Source organism: Paroedura picta, chromosome 17 (assembly GCF_049243985.1).
Source record: "Paroedura picta isolate Pp20150507F chromosome 17, Ppicta_v3.0, whole genome shotgun sequence".
NCBI classification, from domain to species: Eukaryota; Metazoa; Chordata; class Lepidosauria; order Squamata; family Gekkonidae; genus Paroedura; species Paroedura picta.
In genome coordinates this window covers 17594574-17614483 of record NC_135385.1, presented here as the reverse complement: position 1 = coordinate 17614483, position 19910 = coordinate 17594574, and the positions used below count along the sequence as shown (strand labels likewise).

Here is a 19910-nt window from a genome sequence, read left to right as displayed (position 1 = left end):
TCCCCCAATGAGTGTCATAACTCTAAAGCCACGGTACCGCAAAGGCCGCTCAATGGCTCTGTGGCATGAGGGTTTTCAAAATGGCGGCAGGGGAGAACCCTCCCACCCCGTGCCTGCTATTTCCAAGCAAAGAGGAAAGAAAGTTTCATTTTTTTTTTCCTTTTAATTCTAATCTTATTTGGCCAGGTTGACATGCCCCCTTCCAAAATGGCCACTGATAGGCCTGGGGTGGTTTCTCTTCAGATCGCATAAATCTTTTGCCTTTTGCTAACGATTTGGGCCTAGGGTGGGTGGGCACAGAAGGGGCCCTGATCTTTGCCAGCTGAGGCTCCTCCTCCTTCTGGTGGGCGTGGCAGGGAAGCGTGGATATCCCTTCCTAGTACCTGGAAAATATTTCACCGGCGCCTCCACAGTCAAAAGGTTGCAAAAGGCTGCTCTCAAGAGCTGAACTTGAATCTTTTTATCATAGTCCAACTCTATGCACTACACTGCAGTGTCCTGTTTCTTACCCAAGTCTGGCCAACGAAGCCATTCCACTGTTGAGCTAGGATCAGAGTCCAGCCTGCATTAGAGCCACCTAGTCTCCAGAGTACTGGACAAAACGTCCAAACTTTAAAATGACATTGAAATTGGGCCCCTCTGGGTCGGCAGGTCATTGTGAGTTCCTGCATTGTGCAACGGATTGGACCAAATGACCCTGGAGGTCCTTTCCAACTCTATGATTCTGTATGATTCTATAACTGTCTGTGGTAGATAATTTTAGTTTAAAGAACTGTGTCTTTTTCCAGGGATGGAATGAGAGTATGTTGAAGAGCCCTTCCTTCTTTGTGTACCGATGAGTGTTTTGGTCCAGCAGAAATGGGCAGGGGTAGGGGGAGTGGGATCCAAATGGGGAAGGTAGACCAAGAGAGAAAGGTGTGGCCATGCAGCTTTTACATGTGAAATCTGAATTCTTTTTTTTTTTTTGCGTGTTTTTTAAAAACTTCTTCCAGGCGTGTACGAAGTGACGCCCCGCTCCTGTCACAGATTTGAACATGAATACTACACCTATGACACGTAAGCCTGAGTAGTAGAACATTTACAGTAATGCTTGCACTCCCAGCCGCCACAGAGCAAGACGGCTGCTCAGAAATCGCTGCTCTTCAGCGGCCTTTTCCAGTTTAGGCCAGGCTTATAAATGCCGGCTTAAAGAAAGACCAGAACAGGCTTTGCCTCTTTCTGTGTACTCTATTCTCATCTCTTCAGGCATAAGGTAAAGGTAAAGGTATCCCCTGTGCAAGCACCGAGTCATGTCTGATCCTTGGGGTGACGCCCTCTAGCGTTTTCATGGCAGACTCAATACGGGGTGGTTTGCCAGTGCCTTCCCCAGTCATTACCCTTCACCCCCCAGCAGCAAGCTGGGGACTCATTTGACCGACCTCAGAAGGATGGAAGGCTGAGTCAACCTTGAGCCGGCTGCTGGGATCAAACTCCCAGCCTCATGGGCAGAGCTTTCAGACTGCATGTCAGCTGCCTTACCACCCTGCACCACAAGAGGCATTTAGTACTTGAAAGAATTTCTCTGTTGAGAGTCCTTTGCTGGGGTAGCTGGGCTTCGTGAGTGGCCTGTTCTTTGTGGACTATCGTCTTGCAAGAATCCCTGTCTTTCCCACTCAGTTCTGTTCTTCACCCTTTCACTGCCGTCCGTTGTTGGAGATGCCAACCTCCTTTTCAGCGACGGTTTCAAAATGGCCGCCTGACAATGAAGACCGCTTCTCCTTTCAACTTGCTGTGGAAATGTTCTAAGAATTCTCCGCTCCTTGTCTCCCTCCCTGCCCCTTCTCTTGGGGGGTGGCGTGAAATTGTACTAGGGGCTCCCAGCTGGGACCAGCCTGCAGTCCCAAATCCTGGAATGCCCCTGAATCTTCACCCTTTCTTGTTGAGAGCCAGCTTTAAGCGTGCCTCTTTTGGTTCCTAGGTCCGTGCCGAGTATCCTGACGCTCACCGCCCTTCGACACCATGTCCTGGGAATGATAACAACGGACAAATTGATGGATGTGATGGTGACCATCAAGTAAGGATTGAGAGGCTGTCGTGCGTCTCCTTAGATGCTTCATTCCGTGATTGGCCAGCGCGTTATGTGCTCATGTCGGCTAGTAGGTGACTCGTTCTGTGCCCAAGATATAGTTGCTGAACAACAGCAGCAGATGGACGTCTTCAGAGTTTTAGATGTCCTTACTTAAAACAGGCCTCCCTTGTGATGAATAAATTGTTGGAATATTCCAGCGCACTGCAGCTTGGTAGGCTTCCAGCAGATGTCCCCCTTCCTGTTGTTTATTGCAGGGGTAGTCAACCTGTGGTCCTCCAGATGTTCATGGACTACAATTCCCATGAGTCCCTGCCAGCGTTTGCTGGCAGGGGCTCATGGGGATTGTAGTCCATGAACATCTGGAGGACCACAGGTTGACTACCCCTGGTTTATTGAATAGGAGACCTTGCATTTTCCTTTTGCTATGGAAGCTGCCTCAGAATCAGTTTGTTCATGTCTTTGGCTTTTGAGTGTGGAAACGGAGTTCCCGGTTTACTGCCGGTGGCTCAGATGTGTGATCCGAGTTCTAGGGGAAATCCTCCTCTTCCAGGCCTGTTCCAGCCTACTTCCCAAGAGGGGCATGTGTCCATCTTCACTTTCACCAGCAAAAGGTTCACTTTCTTCCTTGTGCCTTCCCTTTCCCCACCCAGGTCTTCAATCGACAGTGAACCGGACCTGGTCCTCGGCCCACTGAAATCACAGCAAGAACTGCGGAGGGAGCAGCAGTTGGCTGAAATCAAGACCCGCAGGGAGGAGAGGGAAAGGAAGGGCCCAGAAGAAGAAGGCTCAAAGCCACCCGTGCAGGAGATGGTGGAAGAACTGCAGGGTCCGTTCCACTACGAGTTTTCCTACTGGGCCCGGTACGTTGCCTCCCTCTCAAAAGATGTGTGGCTTTCCCCTGCATTTGTGTTTCTGTGTATCTCTGGCCTTAGGCAGATTGGGAGTGGGTGCGCAGGAAGGGATGTGCCAGTGTTTGTCTCTTGTGGCCCTTCCTTGCACACCCAGAGAATTGCCGTTCAACACTGTGGGATTGTAGGTGAATTCACTCCAGGCCAGGCTGGATTCTGGAGATTTTTGGTGGAGCGATCACTTGGTCATGAAATTGTGGTCACTGTGGGTGGGCAGGTAGTTGCGAATTCCTGCATTTTGCAGAGGGTTGGACTAGATGACCCTGGAGGTCCCTTCCAACTCTCTGATTCTAAGATCTGGATCTAAATTTTGTATTGTTGATGGCTTTTATTCCAGGTCTGGAGAGAAAATAACTGTGACACCGTCCTCAAAAGAGCTTCTTTTCTATCCACCGTTAGTAGAAGCTTTTGTTAGTGGAGGTAAGTCTTGGTGGTGGGCTTGCAATGCTAAGTTATTGATGTGACCTTGGCTTTTGGCTCTGCCTCTACTCTCCGTGCCGAAGGTCCAGTGTTCAGCCCTTGACATCTCTAGGTGAATAATCTTAAGGGTCAAGTTTAGAAAAGACCTTTAGCCTGAGATCTTAGAGAGCTGCATGCAGTGCAAATGAATTCCTAATTAGATGGACCAAAGATGACTATCCTCCAGGCCAGGCTGGATTCTGGACATTTTTGGTGGTGGTGGGAATCGCTTGGACATGAAATTGGGGTCCCTGTGGGTGGGCAGGTAGCTGTGAGTTCCTGCATTGTTCAGGGGCTTGGACTAGATGACCCTGGAGGTCCCTTCCGACTCTCTAATTCTAAAGATCCGACTTGAGAAAATACAGCTTTGTATCATAATGCTGTGCTGTTTGTAGATTAAGTTCTGTTTCCTAGCACAATAAAAAGATCGCTTGAGGGTACCGTGCTGCAAGCCTTCATGTTTCTGCTAGACCAACCTAACCTCTTTATTCCTTTCCCTTCCCCGCCCGTTAAGAAAGCTGCCCTGGGAAGCTGATAGACATTCACGGCAAGGCAGGTTTATTCTTGGAAGGGCAGATCCATCCCGAATTGGAAGGTGTAGAGATCGTTATTGGTGAAAAAGGAGCACCCTCCCCGCTCATCACAGTCTTCACGGATGACAAAGGCTCTTACAGGTGAAGCCTGGAGGGGTTGATTTTTCTGAGTCTTCCTTTTCCGGGGTTTATTTAAGGAGGCTCATGTGCGGAAACGGGCTGAGTTGGGTGTTGGTTCTGCTTGCAGGATGACGGGGGAGCTGCGCTCAGTGACTGCTAAGCCTTAATCTGCTTTACTCTTTTGTTTGAAGCGTGGGGCCCCTCCACAGCGACCTAGAATACACTGTCACTGCCCAGAAGGAAGGATTTGTTTTGAGCGCCGTGGAAGGAACAGTTGGGGACTTCAAAGCTTTTGCCCTTGCAGGAGTCACATTTGAGGTAATCGTATTATTTGGGGATTTCCTCTCTGCAGAACACCCAACGAACATCATCAGACGTTGGGTGCGGAGTTCACACAATACCTTTTTTTAAAGGAAAGGTGAGGATATTTGTGGTTCCTACCAAAAAGCAGATGCAGATCTAGCCTGTATGGGGCTGCATTTTCCTGAAGGCAGATGCAGCCTGTTGGAAGATTAGCACAGGCAAGTCGAGTAGTTCAGCTTAGCTATCCTGTCTCAAGTGACTAAGAGCCTGAACAGAGGTGATGTGTTAAAAGAGTATTCGTTGGGAGAATCCTTCCCTTGACTGTTCGGCACGAGTACGTTTATTGCAACGATAATCCGTTGGTGACCCCCAAAACAATTCGGAGCGACTGATTTGTCACGTTTAACGTCTGCTCACAGAACAAACAAACAAACAAAACAACCCAGATCTACTTCAAAGCCTTTTCTCGGCTTAATTCAGCCTTTCTTGACTTTTTTTACCATTGAGACCCCCCTGAAACATTCGTCAGACTGGGTGGAACCCCAGAAGTGGAGTGATCCTGCAAAATATGGCTGGGAAGCAGAGCTGTGGACACGCCCACCTGGGGCCCCTCCCCTTCCCACCCCCTCCAGGCCCATCATTGGCCATTTTGGGAGGAGTGAGTGGGTCAAAATATATGGTTACATCACCCAATAAATGTTCAACAAGTCTTTAAAAATTATTAAAAATCCATTAACATCTACCGATTTGGGAACCCCCCCCCCAGGCCATCAAGAAACCCCAGCATTTTACGAAATCCTGGTTGAGAAAGCCTGGATTAATTTATGGGAGGATCATGGAATTCTATTACTTTGTAGTTGTTGTTTTATTTCTTTGGCCTTTAAGAGTGCCACGGTGAATTTCTGTATTGCTCAGGGATGGATTTATACAGGATAGTGAAGTACCCAGCTCACCTGGGCTTCTAGTTTTGTGCCCCAGTATTTCCATGATTTTTATATACCTAGCTCTGTGGATGGAGCCTGGATAGAAGGTAGATCATGGCTGATCCTGCATAGAGCAGGGGGTTGGACTAGATGGCCTGTATGGCCCCTTCCAACTCTATGATTCTATGATTCTATGACTAGGTGGCCTGTATGGCCCCTTCCAACTCTATGATTCTATGATTCTATGATTCTATGACTAGATGGCCTGTATGGCCCCTTCCAACTCTATGATTCTATGATTCTATGATTCTATGACTAGATGGCCTGTATGGCCCCTTCCAACTCTAGGATTCTATGATTCTATGACTAGATGGCCTGTATGGCCCCTTCCAACTCTATGATTCTATGATTCTATGATTCTATGACTAGGTGGCCTGTATGGCCCCTTCCAACTCTATGATTCTATGATTCTATGATTCTATGACTAGATGGCCTGTATGGCCCCTTCCAACTCTATGATTCTATGATTCTATGACTAGATGGCCTGTATGGCCCCTTCCAACTCTATGATTCTATGATTCTATGATTCTATGACTAGATGGCCTGTATGGCCCCTTCCAACTCTAGGATTCTATGATTCTATGATTCTATGACTAGATGGCCTGTATGGCCCCTTCCAACTCTATGATTCTATGATTCTATGACTAGGTGGCCTGTATGGCCCCTTCCAACTCTATGATTCTATGATTCTATGATTCTATGACTAGATGGCCTGTATGGCCCCTTCCAACTCTATGATTCTATGATTCTATGACTAGGTGGCCTGTATGGCCCCTTCCAACTCTATGATTCTATGATTCTATGATTCTATGACTAGATGGCCTGTATGGCCCCTTCCAACTCTATGATTCTATGATTCTATGGTTACTCAGCGGCCATAGCAAGTTTCTCAAGCCAAACCTCTCTATGGTATGTTGTGTTGAGTCCCTCTCATTGATTTACATGCATTTTGTTTTCTTTTTGTTTGCCACAGATTAAATCTGAGGACGACCACCCTCTTTCTGGAGTCCTCCTTTCTCTCAGCGGGGGAGTCTTCCGTTCCAATCTCCTGACCCAAGACAACGGCATGCTCTCCTTTTCCAACCTGGTACGGTTTATCCGGGTTGGTCGTTCAGTCCTGTTTGAAACCCGGACTTCTAAATACATCCTGGTCCTTTACGACAGGGGCCAGAATGAACCATAGTGGCGGAATGATTGAATGAATTAATTTAAGATCATGCCCGGAAGGCAGAGGTACTTTTCTCCCTTCCTCTTAATAATACAAGAACTTGTGAGCACTCAATGAAATTAAAGAGCTGTAGGAAAGGAAAAGGAAGTATCTTTTCACCCAAGGAATGAACAATACACAGGGATGGAGGCTACAAGCATAGCCTCAGGAGGAGACTAGATATCAGTGGCTCTAGATAAAACATTCTGCCTGGGGGAGCAGACTCCGATTTCTCCGAAATCTGCGACAATTATGGCTTGCTGCTTGGGGACAACAGGGGGAGAGCTTCTGGAGTCCTGACCTTGCAGGTCGACTTCCTGATGGGCCCTGGGTTTTGGCCACACAGTGTTGGACTGCATGTGCAAATTGGTCTGATCCAGGGGCTCGTGGGAATTGTAGTCCACGGACATCTGGAGGGCCACAGTTTGACCACCCCTGGTCTCATCCGACATGGCTTCTCTTATGTTCCTGATCCCTGGCATCTCCGGTTAACAAGATTGGTGGTGGATGGTGCCATCAAGTCACAGGTTGCATAGGGTGACCCTGTGGGGTTTTCAAGGCAAGAGGCATGCAGAGGTGGCTTGTCATTGCCTGCCTCCATGTCACAACTCTGGCATTCTTAAGAATCTCTCCCATTCAAATATTAGCCAGGGTTAGCCTCGGTTAGCCTCCAAGATCTGATGAGATCAAGCTAACCTGGGCTGTTGGGGGTCTGGGATTAGGTGACGTGAAAGACCTCAGACCTTGGAGAACAGTTCCCAGTCAGGATGAGCTGGTGGTACAGGGCGGGTTTGTGCACCTGGGTGGTGGATTGCAGCTGTTGTGTGAACCCTGCAGGCAGGATCCAAGCTGACCTGTTGCCTTCTTGTCTGCTTCCTTGCAGAGCCCCGGACAGTACTACTTCAAGCCCATGATGAAAGAGTTCCGCTTTGAACCCTCCTCTCAAATGATTGAAGTTCAAGAGGGACAGAATCTTAAAATCACCATTGTTGGCTACAGAACAGCGTATAGGTCAGTCCACACACCCCTTAACATTATTGAACGCTCATAAAACCCGGTGGCCCGGTTGAGGATGGCCTTGCAACTTAACCTTGCGGGATGAAGCCAGAGGAAAATCCAGTCCAGCTGCCGGAAAGGGGAGAGAGATGCTACACGGGCTTCCCTGTTCGTGCATCTCCCATTGCATGTTTTTTGTTGATCGTTTGCTGTGGTGTCTTGAAAGTTCTTTGGGAAAGCCGTGTTCCGTAGCATCTGTTCTGAATCTTCCTACAAAAGAGAAGGCACTTCTCAGCCTTGGTAGTTTTGTGCTCGGTGGCAGACACAGTCATGTCTTCGGGGGGCAGTGGCGCACCAAGGAGAATTCTTTCTCTGCCCTGTAGGATGTTGCGTTTTGATTTTCAAACGGATCTCGGTCTTTTCCTACAGACAGTAAAGCTGCCTGGGAAGCCAGCGAGATTTGGCTATGTACCGGCTTCTCCGAGGACAAACAGTGTCATGTGAAGCCAGGGAAGTTTGCTTGCCTTGCATAACCGCCCTCGGCTCTCTAGGTAGCCAGGTTGGCATTCTAGCTGAGCGGAAATCTATTTGGCAGGAAGAAAAGATGCCGTTGTAGCATCCCCTCCCAGAAACGTTCCCAGTTGTAACTTTGGCCTCTGCTCTGATAGAACTGCATAAAGGACTGAAAGAAATGTCAATCTGGGCAAACTATGAAGAGCGTATTCTTTGAGCTATTTGACGATGCCTGACGTTAAGGGAAACTGCTGGAACAAGCAAACAGGATTTTGCTTTTAACACCCTGGAAACAGCATAGATTACGGTGAGGGCTGTTGGGCAGCCTTTTTTTGACCATTGAGAAACCCCTGAAACATTCTTCAGGCTTTGAGAAACCCCAGAAATGGTGTGATTGTCCAAGACCAGGGGTAGTCAAACTGCGGCCCTCCAGATGTCCATGAACTACAATTCCCAGAAGCCCCTGCCAGCATTCGCTGGCAGGGGCTTCTGGGAATTGTAGTCCATGGACATCTGGAGGGCCGCAGTTTGACTACCCCTGGTCCAGACTATTATTGATTATTTATTTATTCGATTTATTTCCCGCCCACTCCCTAACAGGCTCGTGGCGGGTAACAACAAGTCTGTAAAAACCCCATTAAAACCCCCATTAAAAAAACTCGAGACTCCCAACATGGCGGAAAAGGGTAACCCACTCCCACCCCACTGCTGAGGCGATAGAAAATATGGAACAGGAGCGATGTGCACTTCAGATCCCGGGGGGTGATAGATCTACCTCGCTGGCCCCAGCCTCAACCATAGACCTGGCGGAAGAGCGCCGTCTTGCAGGCCCTGCGGAACGTTGCCGAATCCTGCAGGGCCCGCGGCTCACCCGGGAGCTCATTCCACCAGGTAGGGGCCAGGACAGAAAGCCCTGGCCCTGGTTGAGGCCAGGCGTGCTTCCCTGGGGCTGGGAACGACCAATAGATTTCCCCCCTAAAGCCCTGCGGGGGGCATAGGGCGATATGGTTGGGAAGCAGAGCTGTACGTGCTCCCTTGGGGCCGCTCCCCTTCCCCACTTCCTCCATTATTTGGGAGGGGGATGGTGGGTTGACCTGATCATGTATAGTGAAATCACCTTGATAAATTTTTAATAATCTGTTAAAAATGAATCGAGTCCCACCCGTTTGGGAAACCCTTCCAGGGCCATAAAAAAAGAAGAGGGTTTCACAAAACCCTGGTTGAGAAAGCCAGGGTTAGAGTATCTGTCTAGGATCTGAGAGACAGGCTAGAATCCTCACTCTGCTGTGAACGCTTCTCAGGTGACCTTGAGTTGGTGCTTCTGTAAGCTACTTTGGGCCCCCTTTGGGGAGAAAACTGGGATAGAGTTACCTGTTCTTGGATGCCTTCTCATCTCCCACCTGGGGGCTCCCCTTTCCTGGAGTCCTTACTGCTTCTTTTTTGACTGCAACAAAACAGTAATCCAAAAAGGCTTACCTGCCACCTGAGGGCACTGTTTTCATAAACAAGAAGGGCTTATTGGGGGTCTCTTGTGTGCCCTTTCTCTTAGCTGTTACGGTACTGTTTCCTCTCTAAACGGGGAACCCGAGCAAGGTGTTTCGGTGGAAGCAGTGGGCCAGAGAGACTGCAGCATGTATGGAGAAGACACCATCACCGATGAAGAGGGCAGGTTTAGGCTTCGGGGGCTGCTGGTAAGGACTGAGGCAATCACTCTTGGATTTCTCTTTGCCGTATCACATTTTGTGGGGTTCGAAATTCTCTTTGTGGTACCCAGGGCTTTATCAGACTGTGCATTATGCCCTTAGCAATCCTGTTCCATTAGTTGATGAACATGAATTTGTAGTGTAGCCAGTCAGCAGGACAATACGATGTGGCAGTGATCCCTAAAGCCCTGTCAGCCAGCCCCACATGGTTCCTGGTACCTCTTGTTGCTTCTCTGGAGCAAGGAATCAGCTTTGGCTTTCTCTGGAGTTAGAAGGCATCACCTTTGTGTCTGCAGAGGGCACCCATTCAGAAATAGCCGCGTTCATCAGAAGAGAATGCTTTGGCTTAGAACCTCTCAGTGACTGGCAGCCATTTTGTGGTTGTGTGCCCCCTCCATGGCAGCCATTTTGTTGTGGCACTTCATTATATTTCCAATCCCCAAAGTGCTCACAGGCTCAACCCAGGTTGGAGAGACCCAAGTTCAAATGAAAACCCAATGTCTTGATGACTTGCTGTTAAAGGGGGGGTCAAATGTCATCTTGTTGTATGCTTTTTTTGTTTGTTATTAAGCCAAGTTGCAAGTATCACATCCAGCTGAAAGCGGAAGGCAACGATCACATTGAGCGAGCTCTTCCTCAGCATCGTGCCATTGAGGTAAGCAAATCGTTTAAAACTCAGGCCTAATTTGCTGGATTGAGATCACTATTGTGATTCAGGAGGCATTTTCATTGGACAGCATGAGAAAAAAAAAACAGTTCCCAAAAAGCGTTTGCCTAAGGGGCTTTCTGTGATGGCACATGGCAAAAAAAAAGAAGAAACCATAAATCACAATGGAAGAATGCTGCTGGATCAATACAGGTAACACGTGACTCTGTGGGCAGAGTCTTTGCAGAGCAGGAGGTAGACCTGGCATGTGTGATTGAGACCTGGGTATAGGAGGGCGAAACTATCAGTCATGGACCTCAGGACCAGGGGTGGGTGGGTGCCAGTGATGTTCCAGGAGGCTTACTCCCAGGACATGAATGTGTTGCCTTGGGTGACTTGGAACCGAGCGCTTGGCCACCTGGGTGGTGCACCATCTACCCAACACACCTCTAGGGTGTGGTCTGCTTGATGGGTGGGGCCGACAAAAAATCCATGGTGGCACTGGGGCTCTCTGCAAACCCAACCAGCTGGTGGTTCCTGGCCTCAAGGAGGTACGTCTGGCCTCAGCCAGGGCCAGTACATTTTCTATCCTGGCCCCCACCCAGTGGAATGAGCTCCCAGAACAGATTCGTACCCTGCCAGAATGGACAAAGTTCATCCCCAAACTGTGGTCTGATACAGGAAAATTCAGCTCGGGCTGTTGATGCGGCTCTTTAATCTGGGTTTGCTGTGTAATTTATTTTGACTGAATATTAAATTATTCTTAATTATAGTTTCAATAACTTGTATATGTTAACTATAACGTACACTGCCCTGAGCCAGCTCGCCAGGAGGGCAGTATAAAAATCAAGTAAACACATAAATAAAATTTAAAAAAATTACTCTCCAACTTTCCCCCTGGCCACCACTAAAGATTCCGTGTGTTTGCACCTTGTAGGTTGGCAGCAGTGACATTGGAGATGTGAATATTATCGCTTTCCGCCAAATTAACCAATTTGATCTAAGTGGAAATGTGATCACCTCTTCAGAGCACCTCCCCACCTTATGGGTAAGTGTATTTCCCAGCTCTCCCTGGGACTTCCTCTAAAGGAAAGATTGTTCTCCTATGGATTTTGCTTGTAAACAACCTTCCTGAACGTTCAAGTCAATAATCCCCAATATAGTACACACAGCTATGGTTCCTCATGTCCAAAGAGGCTCTTCCCTGAAGTAATGGCTGTCCTTCAGTTTATTGGAGCAGGCAGTGCTTTGGAAGTCCCCAGGAGTAAGATGGATTGACCATAATAAGACTTGCTTCCTCTCAGTGTATTGCGCTGAGTGCGACATAGCATCTTAGAGTTGGAAAGGACCTCCAGGGTCATCTGGTCCAACCCCCTGCACAGTGCAGGACAGCCACAACTACCTGCCCACCCACAGTGGCCGCAATTTCATGCCCAAGTGATTCCGTACCACCACCAAAAATCTCCAGAATCCAGCCTGGTCTGGAGGAAATTCACCTACCATCGCACACCGTCAATTAGCAGTTCCCTGGAGACAAACACTGTCCCATCCCTTCCTGTCCACCCACTCACAATCTGCCTAAGTTCACAGAATCAGCCTCTGCTTAAAAACCTCCAAAGAAGGAGAACCCACCAGCTCCCGAGGAAGCCTGTTCCACTGAGGAACCGCTCTGACTGTCAGGAACTTCTTCCGGATGCCAGCTGGACAGAAATAATGAGGGTATACCATCACACAGCGGCAATTAGCAATTCCCTGGAGACAAACACTGGCCCATCCCTTCCTGCCCACCCACTCACAATCTGCCTAAGTTCACAGAATCAGCCTCTCCGTCAGATGGCTCTCCAGCCTCTGCTTAAAAACTTCCAAAGAAGGAGAACCCACCAGCTCCTGAGGAAGCCCGTTCCACTGAGGAACCACTCTGACTGTCAGGAACTTCTTCCGGATGCCAGAAATAATGAGGGTGTACTTGGGGTAAGGAGCTCCTGGTTCTCAGGCAACGAGTTTACACCCTCAAGGCCAAGGCGATTGCATTTCACCTTGGCGATCAACAAAGGGCTTTGGTGATCGCCTTGTTATAACTTAAGACTTTGTGGGGTGGTTGTTTTTTTCTCCCCTTTGCAGGTGAAGCTTTACAAAAGTGAGAACCTGGATAACCCTCTCCACACTGTTTCACTGGGGCAGTCCTTGTTCTTCCACTTTCCACCGCTGCTCCGTGATGGAGAGGTATTGTTCCAGTTCGTTCCCTAGAAAGCTGGGTTTCAGGCGATGCTGCAAGGCCGTCGGATTCCCTAGGGCAGGGGTAATCAAACTGCGGCCCTCCAGATGTCCATGGACTACAATTCCCAGGAGACCCCTGCCAGCATTCGCTGGCAGGGGGCTCCTGGGAATTGTAGTCCATGGACATCTGGAGGGCCGCAGTCTGACTACCCCTGCCCTAGGGCATTAAAATGGGTTGTCAGCTGGGGTGTCTTAATGTCTTGTGCTTTGTTTCTAACTTTGGAATGGTAAGCTGCTTAGAGCCTCAAGAGAAAAGTGGAGTATAAGTACTGAATCACTAAAAAGTAGTTTTGTCACTACCAGCCAATTTGGCGTTGTGATAGCATGTCAGGCTAATTTTGGGGCAGACTCGGTTCAAATCCCTACTGAACCTCAGAGTTGTTGTTGTTAGGTGCGAAGTCGTGTCCGACCCATTGCGACCCCATGGACAGTGATCCTCCAGGCCTTCCTGTCCTCTACCATTCCCCGGAGTCCATTTAAGTTTGCACCGACTGCTTCAGTGACTCCATCCAGCCACCTCATTCTCTGTCGTCCCCTTCTTCTTTTGCCCTCGATCGCTCCCAGCATTAGGTTCTTCTACAGGGAGTCTTTCCTTCTCATGAGGTGGCCAAAGTATTTGAGTTTCATCTTCAGGATCTGGCCTTCTAAGGAGCAGTCAGGGCTGATCTCCTCTAGGACTGACCGGTTTGTTCGCCTTGCAGTCCCAGGGACTCGCAAGAGTCTTCTCCTCAGAACCTCAGAGTAGTACTCAACAAAACCTACAGAGCCACGAAGCTTTACCAGGCTAACAAGTAGCCTTTCCTTGTGGGAGGGAAGAGAGGGGCTTCCTCGTCTCTGCAGGGCCAAGCCAGGCTGCGGAAGACAACCATCTGCTGCCTTCCATCGTGACTCATTAGGACTGAGTGGCCACATTTCGGTATAGTTCAGTTTCCACTATGGCAGTTCTGTGTTGTCTGACTCATTTTTTTCCGCTGTGCAGAATTACGTGGTGCTGTTGGACTCCACCCTCTCCAGGTCCCAGTACGACTACAGCCTGCCTCAAGTTTCGTTCACCACTGTGGGATACAACAAACACATCGCACTGGTTTTCAACCCCACCGTAAGAGTCCCTCTGATTGGCTCAATTCTGAGAATGAGACCCAGTGATTTCTGTTTTGAGGCGGGTCTTGGCTTTAGGGGAAGTTCCTGTTCTTCAGTTCTTCTTCTGCAGCTGTGCTTAGAATCACAGAAGAGTTGGAAGGGACCTCCTGGGTCATCTACAGCAGGGGTAGTCAACCTGTGGTCCTCCAGATGTCCATGGACTACAATTCCCATGAGCCCCTGCCAGCAACGCTGGCAGGGGCTCGTGGGAATTGTAGTCCATGGACATCTGGAGGACCACAGGTTGACTACCCCTGATCTACAGTCCAGCCGCCTTCTTCTCATGAGACTGTTTTCTTTGGCTGTGAAATCCGTCTTCCAAATCAGCTTTTGTAACTGAGTGGGTGTTGGATTACTGCAACCAGCTCATCCAGAGAAGGTCACAGTTGGGATGCTGCCAAGAGGGTTGGGCCCTCTCAGATGAAGCATGGCGTTAAAAGAGAGCAAAGGGGGGATACTGGGGGGGGGGAGTGTGTGGCAGAGAGCTGCATTGGGTCTCGGAGGCCAGAAAGGTGTGGGGAGAGAACCCTGGCAGACGAGGAGGAGGAGGAGGCGGCGAAGGGGCTGGAAGCCATGGGAATGGATGCTGAAGCCAGCAGCAGGTTGGGAGAAAGATGCTCCAAGTGGAGGAGTACAGAGAAGCATCCATGAAGGAGACCCCATTCACAGGGCAAAAGGGTTCGACCCAGGAAGAAACAGGCAAGGGGTGGAGCCAGCATGAGGCCAGGACGCCGGGTGGGTCCTCCCAATATGCACAGAATTGCAGGGGAAGCACCAGGAAATCTGAGGCGGGCGACTGCAGCTCACAAGGGAAGCCCAAGGAAGATCGCCAGAGGCCAGCCCTAGTTCAAGGGACCAGCTCCCAGTCGGGAGCCCAAGAGCAAAGGGGATTCTCTCCTTTCTAACCTGGAGAGCATTCCACAAATGAGGCCCCCAAATAATAAAGGCAATTCTCAATAAGAAGCATCCGACAGTGGGGCACCCAGTGCTTCAGTCAGCGGACTGCCCTTGATTCACAGCAGTGTCTTGTCCTGGTACCTCTCCGCCATGACCCCTCCCCCCCACACACACACACACTTTATATCAGGGGTAGTCAAACTGCGGCCCTCCAGATGTCCATGGACTACAATTCCCAGGAGCCCCTGCCAGCATTCGCTGGCAGGGGCTCCTGGGAATTGTAGTCCACGGACATCTGGAGGGCCGCAGTTTGACTACCCCTGCTTTATATCCTTTGCTAAATTCGTGTGGGTTCCATGAGAGCCTAAAAGTCCATCTAGTCCAGCATCCTGTTTCTTACCCTGAGCGATCCGATGCTTCCAGAGGTGCAGAGAATATTCCCTCTGGTCTGGATATGCTTCTCTGCCTAGAATTCCTGGGCAGACGGGCTCTGAACGACACAGAGGTTTTATTCAGCCCTCAAGGCTTTGGTCATTTCCGGCGGCATTTCTACAGATGCTGTTTGAAAAGCACGACACATTGAAGGCGAATGCTCCCCCCCCCCCCCAAAAAAAAGTAATAACTTTGTCTGTTTGCAGAGAAAGTTGCCGGAACAAGACATTGCACAGGGGTCCTACATCGCCTTGCCGCTGACGCTGCTCCTTCTGCTGGCTGGATATAACCATGACAAGGTAACAAACCGTTCCGTTTCCCCTCCTTTTGAGCTGTTTGCCACGACACATTTGGCTGGAGCCCCGCAGGCCTTCTGATGCCTGGAGTCAGGCCTGGGGCGTAAGCAAAGCTCCCTGCCTGGTTTGGCTTCTCGTTGTGGGTCCGTTTGAGAAGCGGGGCAAAGGAGAAGGGCCTGCAGTGGTTCCAAAGCAAGCCAGGCTTGCCGGCATTGACATTTGTTACAGGGCTGTTGTGAGCGAAAGGAGGAAAGCAGGCATCCTTAGAATTGTCAGTGCTCCCCTTGTGTCTTTAATCAAGACAATTGAGAGGGGGGGAAAAATAAGGAAGAGAACAACATACGCTGCCCTGATCTCCTCGGAGGAAAGGTGTAATGAAAAAGAATAGGTATATTAAAACAGAGTTTTGTTATAGGTCTGTTTGGTTAGTTTTATGGACTAACCGCTTACAGTGGCATAACTGCATTTGATTTGAGGTCCTCTTTGAATAGAAAAGGAGCCTCTTGAGACGCAGAGTGGTAAGGCAGCAGACATGCAGTCTGAAAGCTCTGCCCATGCGGCTGGGAGTTCGATCCCAGCAGCTGGCTCAAGGATGACTCAGCCTTCCATCCTTCCGAGGTCGGTAAAATGAGTCCCCAGCTTTGGTAATTCGGCCTCTTACGGTGCAGAGTGGCAAGGCAGTAGACATGCAGTCCGAAAGCTTTGCCCATGAGGTTGGGAGTTCGATCCCAGCAGCCAGCTCAAAGTGGACTCAGCCTTCCCTCCTTTTGAGGTCGGTAAAATGAGTACCCAGCTTGCTGGGGGGTAAACGGTAATGACTGGGGAAGGCCCTGGCAAACCACTCCGTATTGAGTCAGCCATGAATACACTAGAGGCGTCATCCCAAGGGTCAGACATGACCCGGTGCTTACACAGCGGATACCTTTACCTTTACCTTGAATAGAAAAGTGGAATCCATGTGCTGAATAACTGAAGGAAAATGCTGCTTTCTATTGGGTCAACGCGGAGACCTGTGTTTTTTTATCCCTGCAGCTGATCCCCTTGCTGCTGCAGCTCACAAGCCATCTTCAGGGTGTGCGTGCTCTTGGGCAGGCCAGTTCCGAGGCGAGCAGCCTGGAAGACTTGAAGAGGCAAGCCAAGAAACAGAAGATGAGGCGGACGTGAGGTGGAAGGAACGCCGGTTGCGTCCCGCCGAGCTGTGAAAACGTCAGCAGGCAAAGTCGCTGAGCAGGTCTGGGCCGAGGAAGCTGGCGAAGATGCTGTTGACACTTGAGCCTTTTACTCAGGGTAGCTTCCTCGCGGGGTGGAAGCGTTATGTTGCGTTTCTAGAATACCGGTTGTTTTTGTTTTTGAACAGTGAATCAACTGAGGTCTTTGCCATGGCAAACATCTTTCCTCCTGAAGGTGTTGATCGGATTACTTTTGTTTGGAGAACATAAATTATTATTGTTATTTTCATTGTCGGCTTAGCAAAACTAACTTGCTAATAAACATCGATGGCCTCCCAGCCTGTGCCATGAGTCTTGGTTCAGTTTCTTTTCTTTGCAACGCTTTGCATCTACAATTTGGTAGCAGAGAGTCCATGGACATCTGGAAGGCTGCAGTTCGACTAACCGTGCTATAAGGGCTGTGACTGGCCCGAGGTCACCCAGCTGGCTGCCTGTGGGGGAATGCAGAATCGAGCCCATCTCACCAGATTAGAAGTCCGCACTCCTAACCACCACACCAAACTGGCTCTCTACTTTGAAGCTCTAGCCACTGCACCATGCTGCTGCTGTCGGATACTAGCAATCAACCAGGCCTAGTTGAGTCATACAAGTCACCCAGATGGTGCTGACAGACCTAGGGTTGCCAACCTCCAGGGGGGACCTGGAACTCCTCCAGAACTGCAACTGAATTTCAGAAAACAGACCTGTGGTATTGCATCCAGCAGAGGCCTCTCCCTCCCCTGAACTCTTCCCTCCTCAGCCTCTACTGCAAAAGTTCCAGGAATTTCTCCACCTGGACTTGGCTACCCTTGTCAGGTCTGGCCTCGAGGATTTCTCCCTCAAAGGCCAAAGGGCCCGGCCTCCTCCCTCTGCAATTCAGTTATTCTCAAGGCCGAGGCAGTGCCGCGTAAAAAGGCATCCAACTTCAAAATAAAACAAGGCTGTGGCCCTGTTTCCTCACCCACTGGGGAGCCAGCCCTCCTGATCTCAGAAGGACTTCTGCCCAAATACAGTCTGAGCATCACGACAGCAGAGTCTTTGTCCAAACACAGTGGTCTGAGTTGATAAATGGGTTGATTGCCTCCTGCATGTAGTCCTCTGCATGAGTCCTACCTCCTTTGACTGATGTACCATGAAGACGGATAAAAGAGCTGGAAGCCCATTTCTGTTTTTTACCCCAGGATCCAATTTGGACCTCTCGCACGGAAACAATTGAGCTCACAATTCCCATCCCCTGTAGATTGTGCCAGCGCACTCCGTCTCAGCTCCATACCTCCTGCAAACATTAACATATAATTCAGACAATCAGCCACAGGAGCAGGGATAGGCTGTGCTTATGTCGTCAATTAACATATTTTAATGAAGAAAGTGAGAGCACCTGCCTCAGCCAATCAGGACTGAGTCAGGAAGTGAGAGCACCTGCCTCAGCCAATGAGGACTGAGTCAGGAAGTGAGAACACCAGCCTCAGCCAATGAGGACTGAGTCAGGAAGTGAAAACACCAGCCTCAGCCAATGAGGACTGAGGCAGGAAGTGAGAGCACCTGCCTTGGCCAATGAGGACTGAGTCAGGAAGTGAGAACACCAGCCTCAGCCAATGAGGACTGAGTCAGGAAGTGAGAACACCAGCCTCAGCCAATGAGGACTGAGTCAGGAAGTAAGAACACCAGCCTCAGCCAATGAGGACTGAGTCAGGAAGTGAGAGCACCTGCCTTGGCCAATGAGGACTGAGTCAGGAAGTGAGAACACCAGCCTCAGCCAATGAGGACTGAGTCAGGAAGTGAGAACACCAGCCTCAGCCAATGAGGACTGAGTCAGGAAGTAAGAACACCAGCCTCAGCCTATGAGGACTGAGTCAGGAAGTGAGAGCACCAGCCTCAGCCAATGAGGACTGAGTCAGGAAGTGAGAACACCAGCCTCAGCCAATGAGGACTGAGTCAGGAAGTGAGAACACCAGCCTCAGCCAATGAGGACTGAGTCAGGAAGTGAGAACACCAGCCTCAGCCAATGAGGACTGAGTCAGGAAGTGAGAACACCAGCCTCAGCCAGTCAGGACTGAGTCAGGAAGTGAGAACACCAGCCTCAGCCAATGAGGACTGAGTCAGGAAGTGAGAACACCAGCCTCAGCCTATGAGGACTGAGTCAGGGAGAACACCAGCCTCAGCCAATGAGGACTGAGTCAGGAAGTGAGAACACCAGCCTCAGCCAATGAGGACTGAGTCAGGAAGTGAGAACACCAGCCTCAGCCAGTCAGGACTGAGTCAGGAAGTGAGAACACCAGCCTCAGCCAATGAGGACTGAGTCAGGAAGTGAGAACACCAGCCTCAGCCTATGAGGACTGAGTCAGGAAGTGAGAACACCAGCCTCAGCCAGTCAGGACTGAGTCAGGAAGTGAGAACACCAGCCTCAGCCAATGAGGACTGAGTCAGGAAGTGAGAACACCAGCCTTAGCCTATGAGGACTGAGTCAGGAAGTGAGAACACCAGCCTCAGCCAATGAGGACTGAGTCAGGAAGTGAGAACACCAGCCTCAGCCAATGAGGACTGAGTCAGGAAGTGAGAACACCAGCCTTAGCCAATCAGGACTGAGTCAGGAAGTGAGAGCACCTGCCTTAGCCAATCAGGACTGAGTCAGGAAGTGAGAGCACCTGCCTCAGCCAATCAAAATATACTTTGAGGGAAGATTAGCCCAATAACATAATCACCCATGTTTTGATGCTATAATGTATGCATCGGCACCTAGAGATTAGATACACATGACTTCTCTCTGAGTAAAAACCTTGAGACGCCTTTGCCGTGTTTTTAACATCCCTCTCCTCTTGGCGAGTTCTGCACACTGGACGCAGGTAATTAATTCCCAAGAAAATAAACCAGCTATCTCTGGCTGGTGAATACCAATTTATAATGGCTAAGCAGCCCCCTCATCTTTCATGGCGGCATATAGATATACTGCAGCAATAAACACCACTCATGCACCGAAGACGGTACACCTTGCCACAAACACACCAAACTCTGCACTGGAGTTTGAGAGCGTTTTACGTTCTCTCTTGTTTCTCCACCCTGGTAGAAAGCTCAGGTTAAACGTTCTTGAATGAGTGTTCTTTGGCAGGGCCAAAACCTTGATCGGTTTTAGTTAGAGGCTTCTATAAGTGTTACATCTGAGCTCCTACAAAGCAACAGCACTGCCAAAAATCGAGGGTTAGACAAGTTAACCACGGCGGCAC

At 49.7% G+C, this 19910-nt stretch overlaps 1 protein-coding gene across 1 annotated transcript in view; it reads left to right on the top strand.

The window, feature by feature from the left end:
* NOMO1 (NODAL modulator 1) overlaps positions 1 to 17001 on the top strand; it is a 32865-nt gene extending 15864 nt beyond the window's left edge. The window contains exons 17-31 of the mRNA XM_077315986.1: positions 993 to 1056; positions 1958 to 2053; positions 2719 to 2928; positions 3314 to 3396; positions 3950 to 4109; positions 4280 to 4406; positions 6348 to 6461; positions 7465 to 7592; positions 9640 to 9781; positions 10365 to 10448; positions 11377 to 11487; positions 12561 to 12662; positions 13696 to 13815; positions 15392 to 15484; positions 16514 to 17001. Of these exons, the coding sequence (XP_077172101.1) occupies positions 993 to 1056; positions 1958 to 2053; positions 2719 to 2928; positions 3314 to 3396; positions 3950 to 4109; positions 4280 to 4406; positions 6348 to 6461; positions 7465 to 7592; positions 9640 to 9781; positions 10365 to 10448; positions 11377 to 11487; positions 12561 to 12662; positions 13696 to 13815; positions 15392 to 15484; positions 16514 to 16645 (1766 nt within the window). The 3' untranslated portion in view covers positions 16646 to 17001. The remainder of the gene's footprint in view (positions 1 to 992; positions 1057 to 1957; positions 2054 to 2718; positions 2929 to 3313; positions 3397 to 3949; positions 4110 to 4279; positions 4407 to 6347; positions 6462 to 7464; positions 7593 to 9639; positions 9782 to 10364; positions 10449 to 11376; positions 11488 to 12560; positions 12663 to 13695; positions 13816 to 15391; positions 15485 to 16513) is intronic.
* Positions 17002 to 19910: the final 2909 nt, after the last annotated feature.